This window comes from Pseudopodoces humilis, chromosome 20 (genome assembly GCF_049639895.1).
Source record: "Pseudopodoces humilis isolate 2021_Gansu_Grassland_sample_001 chromosome 20, ASM4963989v1, whole genome shotgun sequence".
NCBI classification, from domain to species: domain Eukaryota; kingdom Metazoa; phylum Chordata; class Aves; order Passeriformes; family Paridae; genus Pseudopodoces; species Pseudopodoces humilis.
Genome location: NC_142219.1, coordinates 11,961,268 through 11,986,201, shown reverse-complemented (window position 1 = coordinate 11,986,201; position 24,934 = coordinate 11,961,268). Strand labels below are relative to the sequence as shown.

General features: G+C 56.3%; 1 protein-coding gene across 5 annotated transcripts in view; it reads left to right on the top strand.

Moving 5' to 3' along the window:
* NOS1 (nitric oxide synthase 1) overlaps nt 1–24,934 on the top strand; it is a 77,067-nt gene that overhangs the window by 14,849 nt on the left and 37,284 nt on the right. For 3 of the 5 annotated variants that reach the window (XM_088064829.1, XM_088064831.1, XM_088064833.1), the window contains exon 2: nt 19,309–20,415. In XM_088064829.1, coding sequence (XP_087920955.1) covers nt 19,697–20,415 — 719 coding nt within the window. In that variant the 5' untranslated portion in view covers nt 19,309–19,696. Of the gene's footprint in view, nt 1–7,093; nt 7,231–9,709; nt 9,808–19,308; nt 20,416–24,934 lie in introns of those variants that run through there. The other 2 variants (XM_088064830.1, XM_088064832.1) reach the window with 2 other exon arrangements.

Genomic DNA, 24,934 nt, shown 5'->3' with positions numbered 1-24,934 from the left:
GGATACCGGAGCAGCAGGCAGGGAATGCCAGGCAGGACTCGCGTTAATCCCGGCTGCTCCTGCTGTTTCCAAGGTTAATATCCCGAATTCCCAGCACTGGGGGAGAATGGACAGGTTGGGAGAGACCAAGGCAGCAAAGAAAAGTGGGATTTGCAGCTGGAGAAACTGGGATAACTCTGGGATAACTCTGGGATAACTCTGGGATAACTCTGGGATAACTCTGGGATAACTCTGGGATAACTTTGGGATAACTCTGGGATAACTCTGGGATAACTTTGGGATAACTCTGGGATAACTTTGGGATAACTCTGGGATAAATCTGGGATAACTTTGGGATAACTTTGGGATAACTCTGGAATAACTCTGAGATAAATCTGGGATAACTTTGGGATAACTTTGGGATAACTCTGGGATAACTCTGGGAAAACTCCAACAAATCCTCCACCTTTGGCTCCCCTCAATCTTCCCTTCCCTGCATCCACCTGAATCCCTGAAGCTTTTCCATGGCAGTTTGGGGTTTCCTGGGGTTTTTTGGGATTTTTTTTGTTGTTGTTTTTGGGATTTTTTTTTGGTTTTTTGGGGTTTTTTGGGGATTTTTTGGGTTTTTTTGGTTTTTTGGGGATTTTTTGTGCCGGGAGCCGCCTGCAGGGAGAGCGGGAGGTTCAGACACCGGCTAATCCTGTTAGGAAGGCAGTGGTTATTGCAGGGCTTCCAGTGGGACCTGCTAAATGAACCATAATTCCGTAATGAGATTTCCTTTTCCCGGCCAGACTAAATGTTCTCGGCCACTGGGAATAGGAGGTCGGGGAAGAAGGAAAAATAAAGAGAGAGAAAAAGAGGAGGGGGAGCCTGGACTCCTCTCCCTGGCTCCTGTGGCATTCCTGGGCCTCGGGAGAGCAGCTGGGGCTGGAGCTGCCCTGGGCGCCCTGCAGGGCATCGATGGGACCCTGAGAGCAATAAAAACACCTCTGAGCTCGGGGTATGGCTCCAGGGTCTGGAGAAGGCAGGACAGACTTCTTCAGGAGGCAGCAGGGTGCTGGGGAGGGAGGGAAATGGGCTGGGAGGGAAAGGCAGGCTCTGGAGAGGAGGGGATTTCTTTGTGGGAGAGTGGAATTCCACCCAGAGTGGCCGGAGTGGGGTTTGGATGTGCAGCTCCAGCAGGGACAGCTCAGCAGCTTCCTGGGCTGGGATCACCACCCTGGGCTGGGGCAGCTCCAACCCTGCCCTGATTCAGCCCTGGGACACCTCTGGTGCTGGGGTGAGGCCAGGGCAGAGGAGAATGGGACTCCTGCTCTGGGCAAAAACTCCTGGCAGGGTCTGGGATCGGCTCAAAGACCATCAGAGCCTTAAATCCCATCCCATCCCACCCCAGCCATGGCAGGGACACCTCCCACTGTCCCAGGCTGCTCCAAGCCCCAGTGTCCAGCCTGGCCTTGGGCACTGCCAGGGATCCAGGGGCAGCCCCAGCTGCTCTGGGCACCCTGTGCCAGGGCCTGCCCACCCTGCCAGGGAGCAATTCCTGCCCAATATCCCATCCATCCCTGCCCTCTGGCAGTGGGAGCCATTCCCTGTGTCCTGTCCCTCCATCCCTTGTCCCCAGTCCCTCTCCAGCTCTCCTGGAGCCCCTTTAGGCCCTGGAAGGGGCTCTGAGGTGTCTCTGGAGCTTCTCCTCTCCAGGTGAGCACTCCCAGCTCTCCCAGCCTGGCTCCAGCCCTTGGAGCATCTCTGTGGCCTCCTCTGGACTGGCTCCAGCAGCTCCAGGTCCCTCCTGTGCAGGGATCCCGATGGATGCAGCTCTCCAGTGCAATCGCAGTCTCTGCCATTCCCACATCCCTCCTTCCACCCCTTCAGCCTCCGGGTGTCCCCACCCTGCCCAGGTTTTCCTCTTCCCCCCCGGGATGGGAAAGGCTCCCTGGGGATCAGAGTGGCTTTGGGAATGCTCCAGCAGCCCGAGCAGCAGGGACAGATCCAGCATTTTGTAGCAGCTCTTTTGATCCTGGCCGTGTTGAGGGTTTGTTTCTCTTCCCGGTGTTTCTAACTCTGATTTTTCTGTCTGGGTGGCAGAGTTTGCTTTGCCCCAGGCTGGGCTCCTGCTCCCTTGGGGTGGGAATTTTCCAGCCTGCTGCAGAAATTCCCGCTGTGAAACCCCTGGCTCTGTCTCTCACCCAGCAGGTGAGGAAACATAAAGGAAAACGCTGGGATATTTTTGTTTTTCGCTTTGAAAGCTGGCCCCGAGGGCTGACCCTGATCCTTTCTGTGCCTTGGTTTCCCGTCTGTTAAATGGGAATTGGGGAGGAATTGCTTCTTTTCCAGCCTTTCATGGGGCAGAGGTGATTTGTTGGGTTGTTTTTCCTGGTTTTCCCGGTGTTTTCAGCCTCCAGTCCCTCCCCTGGGCTCATGGATGGGAACCTCCCGCTCCCAACTCCCGGCTTTTTCCAGCCCATCAGCTGCTCCTGCTGCGAAACACCCTCGGATGAGGAGGGGGAAAATAACGATGCTAAAAATAAAATAAAATAATAAAATATAAAAATAATAAAATAATAAAGAGCAAAATAATGAAATACTAAAATAATAAAATAAAATAAATAATAGAATATTAAAATAAAATAATACTAACTAAAATTATAAAATACTAATAAAAATAAAATACTAAAATAATAAAATACTAAAATAAAATAAAAATAAAAAAATAAAATAATATCATGAAATACTAAAATAAAATAATAAAATAATAAAAAATACTAAAATAATAAAATATAATAAAATAAAAATAAAATTAAATAATAAAAATAAAAATAAAATGAAATAAAAAATAAAAATAAAATGAAATAGTAAAATAATAAAATAAAATAAAAAATAAAAATAAAATGAAATAGTAAAATAATAAAATAAAAAATAAAAATAAAATGAAATAGTAAAATAATAAAATAAAAAATAAAAATAAAATGAAATAGTAAAATAATAAAATAAAATAAAAAATAAAAATAAAATGAAATAGTAAAATAATAAAATAAAATAATAAAAAATAATAAAATAAAATAAAAAAATAAAATAAAGTACTAAAATAAAAATTAATTTAAAATAAAATAATAAAATAAAAATAAAATAAAATAATAAAATGAAATACAAAAACAATAAAATAAAATAAAAATAAAATAAAATAAAATAAAATAAAATAATATAAAATAAAATAATAAAATAATAAAATAAAACCCAGTGGCTTGGATGCAGCTCTCCTTGGTATCCTGAGCACTTTTCCTCCCTGCTGTTCCTGATTATCCCAAACTAGTCCAGAAAACCTCGTGGGGCTGGGTCTGTCCGGCCTGTGGGGCCCCATCCTCCTGCCCAGGCTTTTCCCCAGGACCCAGCCTGGAATGAGCCATTCCAAAGGAAAGCCTGGAAATCAAAGCAGGTGGGGCCCTGCCGCGTTTTCCTGGCATGGAGAGACAGGATATCCCAGGATTTCAGCTCCTCCCGCCGCAAACTGGACAGGATCCAGCTGCAAGTGCTGGGATCAGGGAAATCCGGGTGTGCCCAGCGTGGAATCATGGAATGGTTTGGGATGGGAGGGACCTCAGAGCTCATCCCATCCCAGCCACCCTCCACCATCCCTGATTGCCCCAGTCCCTGTCCAGCCTGGCCTCGGACACCTCCAGGCATCAGGAATCCTCTCCCTGCCTGGATTTATCCGTGCCTGCAGGAAAACGTCTTTAAATCCCCCCAAAAGCTGCTGGGATTTCTGGGCACCCTTGGTGGAGCTGCCATCACCCTCTGGATTTATCCACAGGGGGAAATCCTCCAGATTTTAAACACAGGGATCATTTCCCTTCTCCAACAGCACCAGAAACTCTGGAATGGGATGGTTTGGGGGTTGTTTTTCTTTTTGGGGATCCCTTTCCTAAGGGAGCAGGGGGCATCCAGCCGGGATTTATCCCTCTGCCTGATCCTGAGCAATCCAGAGACCTCAGAAACAGGATGGGTTTGGGAGCTGTGGGGAAAGGGTGGCTGAAACGTGTGGGATAAAAACCCGTTTGGGATTTGGGCTGAAATCCGGCCGTGGGATCTCAGCCAGGGGATGTCAGGGATGGTTCTGACTCCAGGGAAAGGCTGGGAGATTCCAGCCCCACAAGGGATGGGGTTCCTGGTGCAGAGGTGACCCCAGGGAGCCCCAGTTCCCTCCCTTTACTGGGACCAGTCTGCTCCCAGGAGCCTGAAATCCCAGGGCTGCTCCCGGGGCAGGATTGGGCTGTGGGGAGCCTCTCCCAGGTGAATCACTGGGCTGTGTCTGGAGGAGGCCAAAATACCCAATATTGAGGTTTTTTATTTTATTTAGGGCCTGGCATGCCCAAATCTGCTTCTGGGCCTTGGTGCTCAGCTCTCCTGGCCAGGCTGGTGTTTGTTGGCTCAAAGCAAAGTGGTCTGGGGGGCTGAGAAGGAGCTGGTAAACACCTCCAAATTCCAGAATTTTCCATATCCCATTAAAGCCGTGACGGGAATAAACCCAAATTCCTGGCACAGCGTCCACAAACTTCTCCTGGGTTGGTGGGGAGGCTGAGCAGAGGCTTTGGGGGAGAAAAGAGGAAAATCTGACGGCTCTCTCTCTTGGGTTCTTGATTGTCCCTCTTGTTTTTTGGGAGTTGGGCTGGGATAGATCCACGGCAGCTGTTTGGGATCAGCCAAATTTATTTAGAGGCTTTTTTAAATTTTTTTTAATTATTATTTTGCTGGGCTGTGATTAATTTGGGAGCTGGGATTTGCCTTCCACATGGTCACCTTCTCCTTGCTCTTTGCTGCTCCATCCAGACTGGGAGAAGCTGGGATATGGAATCATGGAATGGGTTGGGTGGGAAGAGACCTTAAAGCTCATCTCATTGCCACGGGCAGGAGCATCTTCCACTATCCCAGGAACCTCAGCCACTTCCAGGGATCCAGGGGCAGCTTCCCTGGATCATCCCAGCCCTTCCCCACCCTCCCAGGGAGCGATTCCTTCCCCAAATCCCACCTATCCCTGCTCTCAGCAGGGGCTCTCTGCTCTCCCCTCCCAGTGGGATGCCCGAATTCCCAGTTTGGTGAAGGGGGGAGCAGGGAATTGGAGCCTCCTCCCTGCAGGGCAGCACCCAGGGACTTTGCTGCTTCGTGGTGGATTATTTTTGTCGTATGATTTTTTTCCTCCTTGCTCCTCTTTAGAAATGAAGAAGCCGGCAGCAGCTGTTTCTGTGCTTTTGGGTTTGCTTTGTGCTGCTTTTTGCAGTGAATGCTGTGCAGATTTTGGCTTATCAGGCTCGTCAGGCTGCTCCTCTCCTCCCGGCCCTATTTACCCACGGCCCCGGCTGACGCAGAGCCCTTTCCTGTGTTTGTCACCACCCACCCCAAGGTGCTCCAGCGATAACTTTTCACTTCAGATCAGGGATTTGGGGCTTTTCAAAAGAGTCTTTAAGCCACAGCCCTCAGAAATGTGTCACTTCATTGGAAAAAAAAAGAAATTTAATCTCGAAATTTGCTGCTTAAGGTTGACGCCTAAGTGATTTTTTTTTTTTTTTTCCTTTTGTAATTACGCCAAGAATCGATCCAAAGGTTCCAAAGTGCTTCTTTGGGGGGCCTGATCCCACTGGGAAGGAGAGGGCTGGAAACAGGGACTCAGATGGCACCAAATGCTGGGAAGTGGCTGGTTTTAGCTGGCTTTAATGATCTCCATTCCGCTGATTCCAGCGGAGTCCTGGAGCTCTGCTGCTGCTGCGAAGCATCTGCCCCCGAACCTCCAGCTGCTGGGGATGGCTCAGCTCAGCCACTTGTGCTTCAAAACAGGGTTTGCATCTGAATAACCCAAGAGTGACTCCAGCCCCTTTCAGGCTGCCAAGGGAGGCTTTAAAGCAGGGTTTTTTCATCTAAATGACACCCCGGATTTACAAGAAGTCCTTGAACTTTGAACGCGTCCTTAAAACGATAGCGAGAGCAATTTGGATTTTGATGGGAAGGTGGCAGGGGCTGGAGGAAATGTGGCTTTTGAAGGGAGGTGGGTTTGTATTTTGAACCTTGTGTTGGAGTAGAATTAAAAAAGAAATGCAAGAGAAGACAGGTCCTTCCCTGCGCTGTAACGGCGATGAAACATGAATTCATCCCCCTGGAATTTCTTGTTTGTGTGCTCCCATAATCTCATTTCTTTGGTGTCTGTATGAAGCTCGAGATAGTTGAATGCCAGGAGCCAAATTCTCTCGGACTAATATCTTTTTATTAGATTTGCTGCGTGCGTGTGTGCCCACGTGTGAGAGAGAGAGATCACCCTTCATCACCCACCTCGTGCCCTCGGAGGGCGAGAGGAGCTCCCAGGGAATCTTTTTCCAGCAGCGTTTTCCGACTCTGACCCCCAGGGCGGGGAGGTTTGGGGTGTAAATGTGGTTTTTGGTGGGGTTTACAGGTGTCCTGTCGGATACTGGGGGTTGTACTGGGATGTTTCACGTTGTCGCAGCTCTGCCCGGTCACTGAGGGCTGCGACAGCTTCTGGAAGCGAGGGGGGCGAAGAGTTTTCCCCGAAAATGTCGTGGGGAGGGAGGAGCCGGGAGCTGGCCCAGGGATGCTTTAAAAGCGACCTGCCCTGGCCATGAACTCCCAGGTTTACAGGATTTGATCAAAGCCCAGTTTTGCTCCCAACCTGGAGCTTCCACCAACCGCCCGCGTGGTGGGGACGATGGCAGGGAACCCCCTGAGCCCGCAAGGAGAGGATCCTGCAGGTTCCCACCTGTGCTGAGGCCACAGCAGCCCTTCCCCGAGCTCCCGACACCTCCCAGGCTGTGCCGGGGGTCGGGAGAAGGGAAGAGCGAAGGTTCACTGCCACCTCTAGGCAAAGCCCAGCATCGGCGCTCGCTCTAAACTGGAGCACGGACAGACAATCCTGGGATTTGTCCCAAATCGCCGCAGTGGCAGTGCCAGACCCCGCTATCAGCTGGTGCGCGTGTGTGTGCTGTGTTCCACGGCTCCCAAAGCTTTAGTATAAATATGTTCAGCCCTTCCTTTAGTCCGCGGGCTTTAATCCCCCGCACGCATTTCCAGCCGCATGGAAATAGCAGCCCAGTAACTCCCGAGCCGCGGCTGCCGGGATTGTGTGTGTGATCCCTGCCGAGGCCACGCATTCCTAAGGATCTTAGGGAGAGCCGAGCATCCTGAGCGGCACATTCCCGGCGGATCCCGGCGAGCTGGGAGCTCCGGCTGGGGGATCCAGCTCCCCAGAGAGAGGTGGGTGAGGGACAAGGGCAGCGGCAGAGGGGAGACAGCGGCATCGGCGGGGTGGGAAGGAAATTCGGGCTTGAAGTGCTGGGTCTATATTTGGTTTCTATCCCTATCCTCTGGCAGCGATCTGCTCCCGGAGCACGGGGGGAACCGGGCACGGGCGCTGGGAGGGGAAGGGAGGCGGCTCTTCCCTCTCCCGAGCAGTTTTGGGGGATAACTTCCCAGGCAGCACCGCTTGGATTTGCTCCCAGCTGTGGGAAAGGGGGAAGCAACTTCCATGGACGCGGCTGGGAATGGGAATGGGCTGGGAACGGAGGGGGTGGGGGCTTCTCCAGAGCTGGGGGCTGCTCTCTGGGGCTGCCCAGGGAGGATGAGGCAGGGACACGTTCCCTGGGGAGAAATCCTGCCAGCAGACGCTGTTTGCTGGAGGGAGCGAGGGAGGTGCGGCCCTTTGCTGTCACACCAGGGAAGGGAAGGGGCTCAGCGGTGCGGCTGTGCTGGGGAGGGTCTCGCTCCACCTTCTCCATTCACAGCCCAACCTCTGCCCCCTCAGTTGTTTTTGAGCCTCCAAGCCTTCCCTTCCCGGCTGACTCACTGCTTCCAGCTGGGGGGAAAGGCTACCTGGGGCTCCTCCGTGCTGCGGGGGGAGCGCAGGACACGCACAGGCCACCGGCTCCCTTCCCACGGGGACGCTTTGCTCGTGGCTCACGCGGATTTCCGGGCAGCAGCGGAGCTCCGGGTGATCCCAAAATCCCCCTGGGGGAAGGAAGTGCTGCCGTGGCCTGTGAGGGTGCGGCCCGCGGGTGTGCAGAGCTCTGCTCAGCATCCTGGGCTGGTTCTTGGGCTGGGATCCTCCCCAGGGTGCTGGGTGGGAGAGCTGGACTTCCCAAAGCCGTGTCCCGGAGCGGCACAGGGAGCTCTGCTGCCCTGGGTCAGGGCTTTGCTTCCTCGGATGGATGTGCCCGGCTGGCAGGAGGAGCAGGAGGTGCTGCTGGCCGCGTGTTGGGGTGGCTTTGGCTCTGCAGAGTCCCCTCAAACAGGTGACATCACAGCCACTGCCTGCGCCTGCATCTGCCCGCGTCCCTATCCAAGGAAAACCGCTCCAGCTTCCCTGGCCGGCTGGCAGAGCCCTGCAGCTCCAAGGCTCCAAGCTGTGAGGCCGGGAAGGAGAAGGGTTTGGACTTTTCCCAGCCCGGACTGAGCTGCCCGCGGCCAGCCAGTGCCTGGGTCATGAAGTCCTTTGTCACCGGGCTGTGCCCACCCGGTGGATCAGAGCAGATGTCCTTGGGTACCTTGCTCTTAGATGAGAGCTCTAAACCGTGTTTTCCTTGGCCCCAGACAGTGTTGGAGCCCGATCTCTGTGAGGAGGGGAGGAACGGGGGAGGCAGCCCCGCTTCTGCTGCCGCATTTGCCCGTCCTGTGCCGCTCCCCACCCCTGCAGGGCTCCCGGTGTGCCGGGCAGGAGCGGGGCTGCTCCGCTCCCCTTTGGCCGTGGGAAGTTCTGTAATTGAATCTCCTGCCGTGCCTTGTTCGCCTTGCTCGCCTGCCTCCGGTGAGGCTCCGGGCCGGCGCTGAGGCTGCCCGGGCTGGGCACCTTCACCGGGCTCGGACACCTCTCTGTGCTGCGCTGGGAGCTGCCTCCTGGGCTTGGGGACAGGCTGGGGGCCAGCTGAACCTCACAGCCCTGCCCAAGAGCCCGCTGGGTTTATATAATATTATATATATCTATAATTGTGTGTTTGTTGTTGCCATGGGAATGAGCACAATCGCAAAGGCTGGAGACTGATGTCAAGCCTGGGTCTGCTCTGGGCCGCCTTGGGGGCAGATAAAGAGTCGGGAGGGGAAATGGGGTGAGGAGACCCTCTGTTCTGTGCCCCGGGGGCAGCGGGGCGCGGGGCTGGCCCGGCACCGCCTGGATCCGGGCTGGGAGCTCTGGAAGATCCCGAAGGAATGGTGGTGTCTGCCCTGGGCACCGAGCAGGCACGGGGGGCTTCCTGCTGCCAGGAAAAAAGGGGGATTTTCTGCAGCGTAACCTGCCAGGGAACAGGAACGTGGGGGCTGCAGCAGGGCTGGGCAGGGACCTGGGGAGCGCTCAGCCCCTCCGCTGCCCCCCGGGGCAGGCAGAGCCCCCCACTCGCCCGGGGCACGCTGAGTCAGGCCCGCGGGGGGTGAGGCTGAGCTTCCGAGCAACAAGTGGGGGCCGGGGGGTGTCTCTGAGCTCTTTAATTGGTGGGGGAGTTGGGGGGGGGGGGGGGTGGGCGATGCCCCCCGGCAAGGGGAGGGAGGGGGAAGAAAAGCCAGGCTGGAAATGAGGTTATATAAAAGATGTATGATTTGGAGAGCCGAGTGTCTCCTAATGAGGGCTGCACCGGCTCGCTCCACACCCATAAAAACCCTGGTTGGACGTCAAAGCGGATTCGTTTCGGTGCTGCTGGGATAAAGGGGCGCAGCGAGGACTGGCTCCCCCCCTGCCAGCCCAGCCGAGCCCAGCGCCGCGCCGGGCTCCGTCCGTGCCGAGCCGCCGGGAGGGATGCGGGGCCGGGGCCGGGGCCGGGGCCGGGCACGGCTCCTCTCCGCAGCACGGTAGGTGCCCCCCAGCCCCGCACCGGGCGCGGCTTCTCCGGGAAACTTTGCAGGGGCTGCGGGACCGTGCGCCCCGTCGGAAGCGCCGCCGCCTCCGGGCATCGGGGCCGCGCCGTGCCCGCTCCCCGGGGGAAGGGGAGGCGACAGCGGGACCCCAGCCCTGCCGGTGCGGGCAGCCGGGCTCTGCGGAGAGGGGAACACGCCGGGGAGAGCCCGGAGAGAGACGCTTTGCTGGTCCGGGTGGCCCCGCCGAGACGAGGCTCCCACTCGCCCCCCACCCCCGGGACACGCTCACCCACAGGTGTCCCCTCCCGTCCCTCCGCACCCCGAAAAGTTCCTCCGAGCCCGGCTCGCCCCGTGGCCCCGCGGGAAGCGGAGTCTCCCTCCCCAGCAGCTCGGAGCAGCGAGTTTGGATGGGGCGAGGGGGCTGCGCCGGGGAGGGCACAGGGGGTGCCCGGGGCAGGACAGGACAGGACAGGACAGGGAGGGACAGGCAGGGACAGGCAGGGACAGTGCCGGGGGACAGCGAGCCCGGGACGGGCGGCACTTCCCCGGGGAGAGCAGCCGACGGAGCCGGGCCGGGCGGGGGCCGGGTGCGACCGGTCCGGAGAGGGCAGCGACCGGGGCCGGTCCCGAAGTGGGGTTAACAGGGGCGTTTTATGGGGGGGGAGAGGGGGCAGTGTCCGCACAATGTCAGCCTGCCGGGGGGAGGGCAGTTTTCCCTGGGGATGCTCCGTTTCCCGGGAGAAGGCGGTTTCGGGAGCGGGGGCATTGTCCCGGGTGAGCGGCGCTGTCCCGGGGGGATGAGCGGACCCAGCCGCCTCCCCGGAGCTGTCCCGGGTGCTGAACTCTGCGGCCGCCGCCGCCTGCCCGGAGCGCCGGGGCTCCCGAGCCTCCGGACCCCGCCGGAGAGCGCTGGGACTGCAGGAGATGGCACCGAGCCCCGCTCTGGGGTGGGGAGTGGCGCACGCCAGGTCCTGCCCTCGCTGTTTGCGCTGTCCCTGGGGGGCCGGGATGTCCCAGCTGTCCCCAGGGTGTCCTCACTGTCCCCGGGGCGCTGGGGTGGGACCACGACCCCCATCGAGCCCGGGCTGGGGAGGAGACTGCCCAGTGCGGCTCCAGCCCTCGGGATGTCCCGCTGACGGCTGGCTCCTGTCCTTTCGGGAGAACGGGTGTTCAGCCCGGATTGTTCCCCCTCCCTCTGCCCACCGAGGAGCCCGCAGGTCCCTCGGGATGAGCCGGGAATGCAGGCGGGAGTTGTTGCCGCAGGGATGGGAGGGGATGAACCCTGCTCGCCCTGCTGCTGCCTCGGCTGGGCTTGCAGCCGACAGCTTTTGGTTCTTGCTGGCAAAGCAGAGGGGAAAAGAGCTCTTTGTGCAGGCACAGCTGGAACATCTGGCGCCGGGCTGGGTGTGCTGCCCCGTCCAGCCCCGGCTCCCTGCCTCAGCTCGCTCAGCACCCACAGCCCAGGTGCAGACATTTTCTCCCGACGCTTCCAAGTTATGACTGTCGGGAGGAAATTCTGGCAGGCGACTTGACAACGATCAGCCGAGTCCGCGAGGAGCGGATCCGCCTCTCACTGAGATGGAGGGGAAGTGTCTCCTTCCTTCCTTCCTTCCCGGGGGAGCAGGGGCTGTCTGGCACGGGAGATCGCAGGGGCAGCTGCAGGGTACCCTGAGATGAATCCTCTTCCTCACCCACACCCCCAGGTGCCAGCGGCTCTGGCAGACGGGAATCTACAGGAATGATCACACAGACGCTGCAGGGAGGCTTTGGGAGCAGGGGGGGAAATCACTCTGCCAGGAATTTCTACCTGCACCTTTCGCTGGGTATCATTTTCTGTTCAAGGTCTCAGTGGGGAAGCCTTATTTAAAGAATTTAGGTTCGCATCAGCAATTTCCTCCTCCCTCTCTTTTCTCCCAGCTTGTATTTCCCAGAATATTCCCTTAAAGATGTCACAAACTCAGGCACAGACTCCGCAGCTTCAAATGTTTGCAAACAAACTCTGGGTGCGGAGTCTCTTCCCACGCAGCCGTGGGGCTGGAGGGGATATTTCCCTTCTCAGGTACCCGCTCTGGGAGAAGCATCACACCCTCTGGAGCCCAGGAGAGGAACAATTCCCTGTGTCCTTTGGGTTCTGCTCATTCCCCCTGCCAGCACCACAACTGTGACTGAGAGGCCATCTTAGGCAGAGGGGTTTGGGCTGAATCCTTGGAATCCTCGCTTGGAATTAACGTTGTGTGGCTGCTCACGGGGAGGGCTCGGTCCTCCCTCACCCTCAGGGCCATTTGGGCCCTGTTTGATTTTTTTTTCCCCCTCCCTGCTTTGCTTGTGTATTTTGTCTTTTCCATTTCAGTGGTGTGTCTGTACAAAGGCTTAGGAAATCTGCCAGATTCCCTAAATCAGTGCCTGAAAACAACTATTTTTAGTAACTGATAAGTCACATGAGCTCAGCTCGCATAGATTAGCATTTACCTTTCCCGAGTAACGAGGATATTGTTTGATACTTGTTGATCCCATCAATTTTCCCCTAAAGAAACCCAACCCCGATAACGAAGGGCCGGGTTTGAGAGGCGGCTCCGAGCAGAGCTCAGATGCCTTTGTTCTACTCCCACTGCTCCGGTCGTATCTGTGCGTTAAATCAAATCTATAGATGCAATCTGATCCCTCCAAAAATAAATGTATTGTGTCCCGAAGAGGCCTGTGAGCCACAGGCTGGCTGAGGCTGGATAAATCCTGCTCGTTCCAAAGGAGCCCTGATGGGCTGTGTGTGATAAGGAACCCTGGCTCGTCACCGTCCCTGCGGGATCTGGCTCGGGATGTGGCCGTGGGGAGCCCAGATGTCACCAGGACGGTGGCTCTGTGTGTGCAGCGTGGAAAGCTGGGGGTTCTGTGTGTGTCCCTACAGAAACGGGGACAGCGATGCCAGGGCAACGCTTCTCCTCTCCGTGACAATCCCGAAATGCTTAACGAGATCTAGCAATGCCCTTCTAGGGGAGGCTTGTCTTAATCCCATTTTCCAGAGTTTCAGGCTTACGTTTCCAGACGTGCTGGGAACGTGCGGCTCTTCCTCGCTTTCAAAGGCCGGGGAGCTGGGAGTTCTCCGGGCAGGGATTATCCTTCCTCCCCAAAAGGCAGCAAAATGGGGCATCACTGCAGCATCTGGGACCAGGGCTCCGAGCTGGCCCTGGGGTGACAGCCTGCCCCAAATGCCAGCAGTGAGGAGCAGGGGGCACGGGGAGCCAAAATCCTCTCCTCTGGCACAAGGGAAAACTGGTTTAGGATAGGGGCTGGCGCTGTGTCAACTTCCATAGGGAAGGGGAAATCCCCTGGGATCCATGGGCTCCGTTTCCATTCCTCTCCCAACACCCTTCTGGGTTTTTGGCCTCATCCAGGCTCAGGGATGCTGGAAGGGTGAGGATGATGAGGCGGGCGCTGCTTCTGAGGAACAGCCTCTCTCCCACCGGCAGCACCTTTAGCAAATCCAGGAGGCAGAAAATTCCACAACATCTCCCCACCTGAATCCCGGCAGAATTGGAGCCTTGCAGGACCAGGAACGGGTCCCAGGAGGCCCCTGGAGAACTTTGGCGCTGTTGTTGGTACTATGGCAACAAGTGCTAACGCAAAGCCCGGGCAGAAACTCGGGGGAACAAATTATCCTCGATCCTCCCCTGGCACATCCCTGAGGGTGCCAAGAAGAGGGCGAGAGCTCTGCCTTGGCTCCGTGTGCCGGATTCACCCGTGGGGAAGTGAGCAATCCTAATCCTGCTCCTTCCCGTGCAGGAGAGGGATGGTGACCACGCTCAGGAGATCCCAGAGCTGTCTCAGGGGCAGAATTTCACTGGGGTCTGGCTGGGGGTTGTGCCGCCAGGAGCCCGATCTTCTCCCGAGGGTTTTAATCAGGGGCATGAGTCACTCCTTAGAAAACCAGTGCCAGCAGGATTAACTGGAAAATGTAATGCCACGCAAGAAGGATTTTGGGGCATCAGCAGCAAGGAGGGGATGTGAGTGGCTGAAAAAGACCAGGAGTTTATTCCTGGACGGGCTCGGAGCTGGGAGCTCCATCCCTGATTTTATTGATGCTGGCTGGCAGCTCTGGAGCTATCACAGCTCCAGCCAACCTGCTGTGATTTTTAAATTTTCTTTTTCTTTTGTTTTTTCCTAAATGGAGCCCCAATTCCCCTCTCGTGCTGCGATTGGATTGCCAGACCATCCATCAAGTGGAATTTTCTCATTTATTTCCTCCCCACCTATTTTGTCTTCCAGGACAAAGTGGCGGTGTGTTAACACCGCTCCAATTTGTCACGCTGGAGTCACTGGTGTAATTCCAAGCCTCTCAGAAAATTGATGGTGGTGGAATTGAGGTTTTACAGATGGGCCAAGCCCTAATAAGAACATCAGTTTGAGATGGGGCGAGCGGCAGAATTGACGCTTTTATCTAAATTCTGTTGGAGCCACACACCGCAGGCGTCGGGAAAATATTGTAGGAAACGGCAAAAGAGGAATGGCAGGCGTGGTGCAGAAATCTGCTCAGTCCTGAACTCCAAATTACAGCAGAACCCTGGTTCTGGCAGCTAAAGAAAAAGGGGGATTGTGTCAACACAGTTGTCTTGGCAACACTAAAATGCATTTCGTGCGGTCTGCTCGGGTTGTGTCGGATGGGGTGAACGGCAGGGGGGTGAGGGGCTCCAAAAAATTGCAGGAAAGTTTTGGGGTGGCTCTGCCTCCTCCAGCTCTGTTGTTCCATGATCAGGAGTGTGCAGGACGCTGGTCTGAAGGGGATGGGGTAGGATGAGATCAGAGAAAATGGAATATTTGTGTTGGAAGGGATCTACAGTGATCATTTTAACGGCCTGGACATTCCTGTGCCAGCAGGACCAGGCTTTCCTTGGCTGTTTCATTCCCTGGAGAGGGGATGGACACCAAACCGAGTGCCAGGAGTCGGATAAATGTGCAAGTCCCCGGGCTTTGGGGCAGATTTATCCCAACGTGAGCAAACAGTTGTGGTTTGTTTTCCAGGAAACAACCCCTGATTGAAGCAGCTGAACCCTCTCGGGGCCTGGCCATGGATTTATTTCTACCACAAGAGAGGATTTATTTGATTAACTGCTCTTCCTGCAGGAACAGGAATGTTTTGGGTGCAGCCATGGGGAGATGAGGGTGGGAGCCCTTGGCATTCCATCCCTTGGGATCCTCCCAGATCCTGCTGGTGTCCAGCTCAGCTCAGCGGGCACCGGCAGCAGGGCCCTGTGCAGATGGCAGAGAGCCTCATTTCCATCACTCCTGGTGGAAATCAGCTTTACTGGGGGAAAAGGCAAAGTCCCAGCCCAGCTGGAATAATGATTCCCAACACTGGGAATGGGAAGGGAGAGGCAGAGCCATTGTTTGGCTTTGAAGGGAAAAGGTCTCGCCCTTCCTGGCTGGATTTTGGGAAGGCTGAGGGGAGGTGGATAATTAGAGCCTGGAGTGGCTGCCTAGAACAGAGGCCAGGCAGAGTTAAAAGAACAAAGTGTGGATTTATCAAAGGCCTCCCAAGGACACACCTTGGGCAGTGCAAAGCCTGCAGAGGCCACAGCCGAGATGGACATCACCAGTTTCTCAGAGGGATGTAAGTTTGGTCAATCTGCATATCAGGGGTTAATTGTCCAATTATAGCTTCAGGTAATGAAGTCACATTCACTTTTGTTTACACTTTTCAGGCCTGAGGCAGATGGTGGCCTTGGTTCTCAGGCCTGGAAGGATTGTTTAGTGTGAGCTGACGAGCATTCTGTACAGAGCTCAGAGTTACACACTAATGCAGTACAGGAGCTGAAAAATAGAAAATATAAAGCTTAAGGTGTCAGAGGAACGTTGTCTGGGTATTCCCAGGATTAAAAGGCCGTGGACAAGGAGACTCTGGGTGGGGATGGAGCATGGAACTGCTGGCAGGGGCGAGCTGGCTGCCAGGGGATGGCTGGAACGTTCCTTTTCCAGAGGCACAGCCACGCAGGTTTACAGGAACCGTGCATGTGTTGCATCCCAGCGCTCCTCATCCCATCCACCCCTGCTCCGTGGGTCGTAAAAATTAAATGGGCATAAATCCATCAGCGCCGGGGGTTCTTCCTCCAGCGCTATAAATCCCACCAAAACTAATTAGAGAGGACAATGGTGCCCATTTAAAGCTGGCACGGGGATGCAGGAGCCATTATCACCAGGAACACAGGGCTCCAAATGGATTTGGGAGGCTGAGAGCAGCGCGGGTGGCCACAGCGAGGGGCACGGCCCAGCCTGGCAGAGTGAGGAGATTGTGTTAAAGCTCCCTAGATTGATTTCTCCACCGCTTTGCCGTGGAAATCAAATCATCCCATTAACACTTGTGCCGGAGTTTGTTCTTGGAATGTTATCTGGCAGCTCAGGGAGCTTCTCCTGGGGTTTGTTTGTTTGTCGCTGCCAGAGGGCAGCCGGCCCCGCTGCCCTTCCCTGGAAGCCCCCAAAGGAGGGATGTTCCCAGGGATGGGTGCTGGGATCAGGGTTAGGGCTCGCCTGGGGTGCTGCCCCTCTGCAGGGTTTGTTGTTCTGTAGTGCAGGGAAACTGAGGCAGGAGTGGCATGGCCCCGTCCATGGAGGTTTATTCCATCAGGGTGGCCCAGCAGGGAGCTGAGCCCGGCTTTGCTGATGGATTTGCCATCTCCTGGCTGTCTCCTGGGGTGAAATAAATGTTCCCACCCTGGTGAAATCCTGTTCTGCTCTCACTGTTTTAAGGAGCCAGACCTGAAACCTCCAGCAGCTTTTAAATGTCCAGCCTGGCTCTGGGGTCCATAAATCAGAGTCCTCATGGTGCTGGGAGGGAGAATTGGGAATCTGGGGGCTCACAGAGCTCAGCACAGCTCAGCTCAACAGGGCTGAACCCTTGGGTTCCGTCCGAAGCATGTCCCGTCTGGAATCAGACCTGGGACACCCCGGGGCTGGGATAGGAGAGCCCTGACCCTCCTGGGGGAGCCTTCTGAGCCCCCCTGAACTTCTCCCTCACCTCTTCTCTCCAGTCTGAGTCTGTGAAAGGCTTTCCAGCTGGAAAATAACGGGAGTTGATGATATTTAAGATTATTTTCCAACGTAAACGATGCCACGATTCTGTGAAAATCCTTATCCAACCATTCGCTCAAGGAGCAGGAGGCCGAGGGGCTCGGATCCTGTCTGTCCTCCCTCTCCTCACCTTTCCCTCTCCTTCCTGACTCTTTTCTGACCTTCCTGGCTCTGAGGAGCAGCAGAACAAAGGGAGAAATGCCTGGATGGGTGTTGGGGGATCATTTAAAGTATAATTTACTCTTTTCTTCCCATCCCTTCTGAAGGAGTGCTGAGGTGTCAGTGGCTTTGGGGACAGGGAACAACGAGCACCTGGAAATGCCGGTGTTCCATGGGGATGAACACACACCAGAAATGACAAGCTTTTCCATGGAAATAGCTGGAAATTATCCTGGTGGGAGAAGAGCGAGGGATTAAACACCGGGGGGTTCTCAATTCTTTCCAGCGAGCTCAGCAAGTCCCGCTGTAAGGTCGAGCGGGGCTGAAGGACATCCACGTTCCCCTCCAGCTGTGCAACATCTGCCCGAGCGAGCGGCCGGGAATGCCCGGCGGGCACAGGGAGCCGTGCCAGGCCCTGCTGAGCCGGGCACGGTGCAAACACAGCCAGGGTGGGGAGCTGGGGAGCCCCGAGCAGCCAGCACGGCTGATCCCTGCAGGAAGCTGGTGTTCCACGCTGCCAAAGCCACCTCTGTCCCCACGGCGCCAGCCGAGGCTTCAGGATGGGTTTTGTGTGAGTCAGTGCCCTGCCCGGACGTCAGGGGGATGGAGATGGGGATGGGGGAGAGGGGCCGGGAAAATCAGAGCCTGGCAGGGAGAGGGAAGCTGCTCCTGTCATTCCCAAAGAACCTGGGAAAGAAGGGAAAACTCGGCTGGTCCCACTGTGAAAGTGGGGTCGGGATGGGGAAGGGATGGAGGGCTGGGAGGGAAGGAAAGGGGCAGAACCTGTCTGGCAGAAGCAAATTCCTGCTTTCCTCCATCCTCCCCAAAACTGGAATCTTCCCTATCCTGCCCTGCTGCCCGAGCCCTGTGAGGTGGCACAGGGATCCTGACCCAGTGTCATCTGCAGGAAGTAACTTGGCAATTAGGGCCTTAATTAGCCCTTGAGGGTCTGACCCAGTGGCATTTAACCCTTTGCAAGCTGCTGCTACCGCTGCTCTGCCGGGCCGAGTCACAGCAGGGGAAGGGCCACAGGGGTAAAACCCATCGGTTTGGGTTATGGATCTCTAATTTATCCCTGAGTCCTTGTTAAAAAGCCCAGCCTGGGGTCAGCAACATTCCTCACGTGAGGATTAAGGTGCCCGAGTGGCGCTGGTGGCACTGCCCTGCTCCTCAGATCCCTGTTTGTCCCATCTGGGAGCCGGAGGGAGCTCCCGGCAGAGCGGGGCTGGAGGTGCAGACGCTGCCCTGAACACGGGGAGAGAGAAGATTGTTTTCCTCGCCGTGTCAGTGCCTCGGGCAGAACAAGTGCCCTCTGTTCTCCGCCCAAAACTCAGATTTTAAAAAAGGAAAGACGGTGCTGGCTCGATGCGAAGTGTCAGGGCACAGCCTCGGAGAGAAACGCTCTCCAGAGCATCTGAGGAACGCGAGGGGAGCGCGGAGAGGCTCTGGGAGCAGGGGCGGCGGAAGCCAAGCGTGGCCGTGTAAGAACAGGGGTCCCATCAGGAGTCGATGGGACGTGACTCCCGGAGCCCTGCGAGGGCTGTTCACCGCCGTGCCCGGCTGCACGGGCTCCCCCGAGGGCAGGACGAGCTCCGGGCGAGCTCTCCCGGCGCTGCTTTGCCCCCGCTGAAGCAGCTGGTGCGGGAACGGATGGCAGGGCTGGGCTCGGGGGAGTGCGAGCATCGCCTTCTTCTCCCCGTGCCAGGCTGGAAATATGGGGAGAGGAGGAGCTGAGCGGTGATCCCTGCAGCCAGCCTTAAAAGCCTTTGGAAGTGTTTTCCTAACTCGGGGGAAGGGGAGCAGAGCGGCCTCTCCTATTCCCTCGTTGTGCTCGTGGCCGTGCTCGGCTCCCGGAGCCAGCCCGGAGTGACAGAGCGCAAGGAGCAGGTTTCCTCCCGGGCAGGGATGCCCGTCCCCCGCCTGGCTCTCACCCATCGGGCTGTCGGATGCTCTGGAACACGCGTGGAGACGGGCTGCTGACCCCCAGGAATCACCGCCGAGCTCCCCGTGTCCGAGCCGGGCCGGCCGGCACCGCCCGTGCCCTGCGGTCCCTGCCAGGGCTCCCCGCTCCCCCCCGGCCCCCGCCCGACAGATGGTGCCGATTTTCGCAGGGGGAGGTGGAGGAAACAAAGCCCGGAGAGCTGCGAGGCTGCAGCCCTGGGGGTGACATGTGTGGGGACAGGGTGCCTGTGGCGTGCCGAGCCCCGTGCTGAGCAGGCACTCGAGCCTGCCCTGCCTCACTTATCTCCCTCCTTTGTTGGATTTTTCTCTCTTTTCCAGGTAAAGAAGCCCGCGCACCGTCGGCGGGGATGCCGGTGAAGCGAGCGGGCTGTCTCCCCGTCTGTGCCCGGCCCGGGACCAGCGGCTGACTGGAAGCTGGAATGTTTCCCACTGCAGGCGATGCCCAGCCCAGCCCGCCCCGCTCCTAGCCTGGCTTCCCAGGGGTGACATTCCCGCTTTTCTCCTGCCCGGAGAGCAGTGCCACCGAGCATGCCGCAGAAAACTCCTCTGCAGCCGAAGCCCAGGGGAGTTTTCCAGTGAGTCCAGCTCCTTAAAAGCCAGAGTTGTCCCTTCCCACCCCGGCCTTGGGAAGCGCCTCCGACAGCGAATTTCCCTGCGCCCAGCGGGTGTCAGGGTCCTGGAGTGAGGGCTGGAGGAGGGGGCTGCCATGGAAGAGAATGTGTTCAGCGTGCAGCAGATCCAGCCCAACGTCATCTCGGTGAGGCTCTTCAAGCGCAAGGTGGGCGGCCTCGGCTTCCTGGTGAAGGAGCGCGTCAGCAAACCGCCCGTCATCATCTCCGACCTGATCCGGGGCGGGGCTGCCGAGCAGAGTGGCCTCATCCAGGCTGGGGACATCATTTTAGCCGTCAATGGCAGGCCCCTGGTGGACATGAGCTATGAGACGGCGCTGGAGATCCTGAGAAGCATCGCCTCCGAGACCTACGTGGTCCTCATCCTGCGCGGCCCCGAGGGCTTCACCACTCACCTGGAGACCACTTTTGCGGGAGACGGGACGCCCAAAACCGTCCGTGTCACCAGACCCCTGTGCCCGGCTCCGAAGGCGGTTGACTTGTCCAACCCAAGCGCTCCCGGCAAAGAGCAGCCGCTGCCCGCAGCCATGGGATCCCTGTGGAGCAGGGAAACGGGGAAGGAGGTGGAGCCCATGGTCCACGTTAACGGGGTCGTTCCCGGCAGCAAAGGGCCGGACACCGGGAAGGGCAAGGACGGGGCTTGTGCTCACTCCTGTCTCAACGGCGGCGTGGAAGGCAACGAGCTGCTCAAAGAAATCGAGCCCGTCCTGGACCTGCTGAAGAGCCGCAGTAAGGACAGCGATGGAGATGCGCCCTCCAAGGTAGAGACACGGGATATAGAAGTCCAGGTGGACTGGTAGGTCCCTAAATACATTTTTTACCTTTGGTGGAACGTGCTGGTTTTGGCTCCCCGAGGTGTCGGTGAGCGCCTCTCCACAGCTGGCTGCTGCCTGGCACAGCAGGGTGGAGACGGGGAGGAAGGGATGAGAAAAAGGGGGAAGTGGTCAGTGAGGGGAAGATGGAAAATTGGGAGAAGATTGTGGAAGATGTAAGCGTGGGAAACTGGGGAGAGCGGGAATAATGTCTTGTGGAAAGCCGAGCTGTGTGATGTGGTGGATCGTGGGCTGGGCTGGGATAAAGTTCTGCTCCATGGTCTCAATTCCATCAAAATCCCGTGCCTCAGTTTCCCCACGTGCCAAATAAGGTCCGTGGCATTCCTGTCCTTGTGGTGCTGCTTTCGAGCTCTCTGGTTGAAAACCACTTTAACTGCGGGAGAGGAGGCAGGAGGGTCGGACCAGCAGGGCACGGTGCTCCCCAGGAGAAATGAGTTTCCAAACCTCTTGGGAGAGGGGAGGAGAGCCCCAGTCCAGCTCCATCCACAAGCCAGGGCAGTGGGAGCAGCCTGGTGGGAAGGGGGGAGACGTTTTCCATCGAGAGCTCGGAACGGCCGATCCTTGCGGAAGTGCCAGGATGGATGAGACCCTGCTCCTTCGAGAGCCAGATCGCTGTTTCAGCACCTGTGTGCTCTGCTGGGGACGAGGACAACGCTTGTCCCATGTCCTGTTGAGGAGAGGGAAGTGGGACAGCTCCTGATTTTCCTCAGCGTTTCCCTGAGCCGGAGCAGCTCCCCAGGGGCCCTTCCTGCTTTACAAAGCTGTTGTTTGTAGCTGGGTGTTTTCAGTCCCAGCTCCCTCTCCCCCTGACCGTTCATTAACACTGATGGGTTGCCTTTTCCTGTTGCTTTTCCCCAAGTCCCCAAACACATTTTAGCACTGTCAAGTGCTGCAGCAGGTTGTGGCTGCCCTCACTTATCGACTGGCTGGAACAGCCCCGAGGGTTTGCTGGAGCTGCAGATCTGTGGCTCAGCCACGGAAAGATCGGTAATTCCAGGTTCTCTTTAATTCCAGGTTCTCTTGCTCTAGTCGCTTCTTAGGAAAAGGAAAAAAATGTGTTCATTTTTCTTTATCAGAAACAAGAGGGGAGAGCCGCAGCGGGGTCCCCCCGTGGGCTCCGAGCCAAGGCTGAGCTCCCGCTCGCTCCCATCCCAATCCCACCCACACCCCCTGGGTTTTCCACCTTCCTTGTTTTATTTTCAGTTGTTTTCGTGTCGTTCCTGCTCTCCCAATTTATTCCAGTTTCCCGTGGAGGACACGGTGCTCTAAGCTTGTTAGGGTGCTCACACTGAGTCAGAGGGAAAAAAAAATTCTGCTGGGCTCAGTGCCAGTGTCTGGGTGTCCTTCCTGCCATCCCCTCCCCAGCAGCGGCACTCTCCAGGTCTTGTTCACTTGGGAATTGTTTGGATTTGGAAAATTTGGAAATCTATTGTGCAACGGGAAGTGATTTAACCCCCCTGAGCCCAGGACGCTCTCCAAAAACCTGTCTGGACTGTTCTTTAATCCAGCACCAGCCCATCCCAGGAGAGCCTGGTTTGAGAATTGAGGCATTGAAAGGGACAAAATGTGCAGGGGGGGTTCAAAATCCCCTCTGGTTTAGCTCAGGGGGTCACAGCCCAGCAAAGCCCCCACAATCCCAAACCCTGGGACTGTACAAAGGTACAGCCTCACCCTTCAAACCCTGTCCCCATCCCACCGGCTGCAGGATTGCCAAGGAAATTCTGCTCCAGCCGTGGGGATGGATGAAAAACGTGGTTGTGCTTTGTGGAGTCTCTTCTATTCAGGGATTAAACAGAAATGCTTTGATTTCACTTTGATGTCGCTTAAACTGAAGGGCCTCGAAGCAGCAAGGTGAGGACTTCACCAAAATATCTTTTTTTTTCAATATCCTAATGAAAATAAAAATTAAAAAGTCTTTTTAATCTCTATACTTTGGGGATGAAAATCCACTTTTCGGTTCATTTCTCCTGCTTGCTGAAAAGCTGCAGCCAGGCTCATGTAGAAGGACTTGGTGTGAGGGAGAAGACCCAGGCTGGAGCAGAGATGTGGGGAAGATTTACCGCAGGGAGAAGCTGTCGGGAGCTGCCGTGCGGGGCAAAGGGCATTTCTGTGGGATTGGGATGCGGATGATTCATCTCCTCGGCTCGGGCTCACACAGAGCCGGGGCATCCTGAAGGTCTCCTGCGCTCCAAGCTTCCTTGGATGGCAGGAGAAGCGCAGGAAGGTCAGGGGATAACGGGGGGTGGATAACTGGGGAAAGTCTTGGTCGATGCCAAGGAAATGCCAAACCCCAGCGAGCCTTCTCGGATGTTTGCAGCTCCCGGGCGTCGGCCGGGACTTCTCCAGGCAGGAAGAGCGCGGGAACGGAGCTCTACCCGCAGCCAGGAGGCTGCAAAACCTCGCTCAAGGCTGAGCTGGACACCCCCAGCCTGGACTGGGGCTGTTGATCCAGCTGGAGGTGATGGGTTTGGGATGAATCCTGTTCTGTCTCCTCTTTTCCTGGTGCTGACCTTCCCAGCCTGGGGTGCTTTGCCAGAGCCGATCCGGCTGGCGGAGCCAGGGCAGCGTTCCCGGGGCAGGCGGCAACGGCACAAGGCTGAGCTTGTCCACAGGGAGCCAAAAACTTCTCGCTCAAGATGGGCTTTGGCAGAAACAATTCAAGCTACACCTGATGCTCTGGGCTTCCTGCTCCTCTCTCCAGTGTTACTTCCAAGGAAAACTGGAAGGGAGCCTACGAGAAAGATGGAGAGGGACTTGTGGAGGGGCAGGATAAGGGGAAAGGATTCAAACTGGTTTGACGGGATTTGGGCAGGAATTGTTCCCTGGCAGGGTGGGCAGGCCCTGGCACAGGGTGCCCAGAGCAGCTGGGGCTGCCCCTGGATCCCTGGCAGTGCCCAAGGCCAGGCTGGACATTGGGGCTTGGAGCAGCCTGGGACAGTGGGAGGTGTCCCTGCCATGGCAGGGGTGGCACTGGATGGGATTTAAGGTCCCTTCCAATCCATCCTGTGATTGATTAATTGATCCTAAGTTTGCTTTGGGGACACAATCAGTTCCTCTCCATCCCCTGCATTCCCCAAGGGAATTGTCCCTGCTGGCTTTTCCCCCCACCGTGGGGCTGGCCCTGAGCACTGCAGCCCATCTGCAATGGGAAAAGGGAGCACAGACGTGGGGCTCAAGGTATGATGAGAGCTGGCATTTCTGCCATGAGGCTCACCGTGGGCTAGGAAGCAAAAATAGAGTTTGATTCACTCCCTGCCAGCCAACCCAGGTCTGTTTTTCCCTCAGAGCTCTGGGGAGATTGTCAGGTCCCATCTTCCCTCCTTCTCCCCCCTCCCCACTGAGTTGCCAGGGTTCATTTTCCTTCCCAGGTCTCTTCCATGACATGAGCAGCATGATGGAAACATGGCAGTTTCAGTCCAAGCAGCAGCCCCGAGAGGGAGAAGTGTGCTGAGAGCAGGAATTCAGCTCAGGAAAGGTTTCAAGGTTTCAGGCTCCAGCTTGCTTGGAGCAAACCCCACAATTCTGCAGCTCCCAAAGAGAAAGTTCTCTTCCTCCCACCTTCCTCAGGACAGCCAAAATCTCTTTGTGTTGCTCAAAACATCTCATTTGCATTTCTGATCTGTCTTCATTCTTCTGCACTTGGACACAAACCTTTCAAACCTCGGAAAGGAGAAGATTCCCTGGAATGGCCACGTTTGTGCCGTTCTGGAAGCAGATGCAGGATGCAGGGAGTAACCTTCCCCTGCTCCCTCGGCCGAGGTTTCTTCTGCTCCATCACTGACCCAGAGAGGCATTTTGTGTCTGGAAAACACATATTCCACCCAAATAGATCCCAGATTCCCCCCAGATAGATCCCAGTTTCCCCCGGACACATCAGACCAGTCCCCAGATCACCCTTCAGCCGCTCCTCCGTGCATCCCGTGGGATGGGACAGCCGCTCTCCTTGCCGGTGATCCCAGCAGCCAACCCCGCTGTGATCCCATGGGGGATCCATGTGGGATTCCCAGCACACCTGAGCTGTGCTTTGCCTCTGGAGAGGCTGGAATCCTCCAGGTGTTCTTCGGGAATGGCTGGGAAGGGACAGGAGCGGCGGCTGCAGCTCGGTGCTGGTTGAATTTGGAGCTGTGCTGGTGGGATTTTGGGATTGCTTGGATCCGTTCCCAGGTCTTTCTGTGTCAGAGCCTCCTCAAAGGCATTTTCCAGCCTCACATTTCACTGACTCCCTGGGGCCGCAGCATTCTCGGCTCATTAGTCCCCGATCCCAGCGCTGGGCACATTCCTGACTTTCTGAGGCCGCGGGATCTTCTCCAGATCATTCCACAGGTTCTTCCCGAGGCTTTTGTGCTCTTCTTTCTGTGCTGACCCACATCCCCTCTCCCATTTGGATCACCCTGCAGTTCTGGGCACACCGGGAGTGCATCCCGGCCTTTGGACTCCTTCCTTCTTCCAAATTCCAGCTCTGCTCCATCCTCCGGCCCTGCA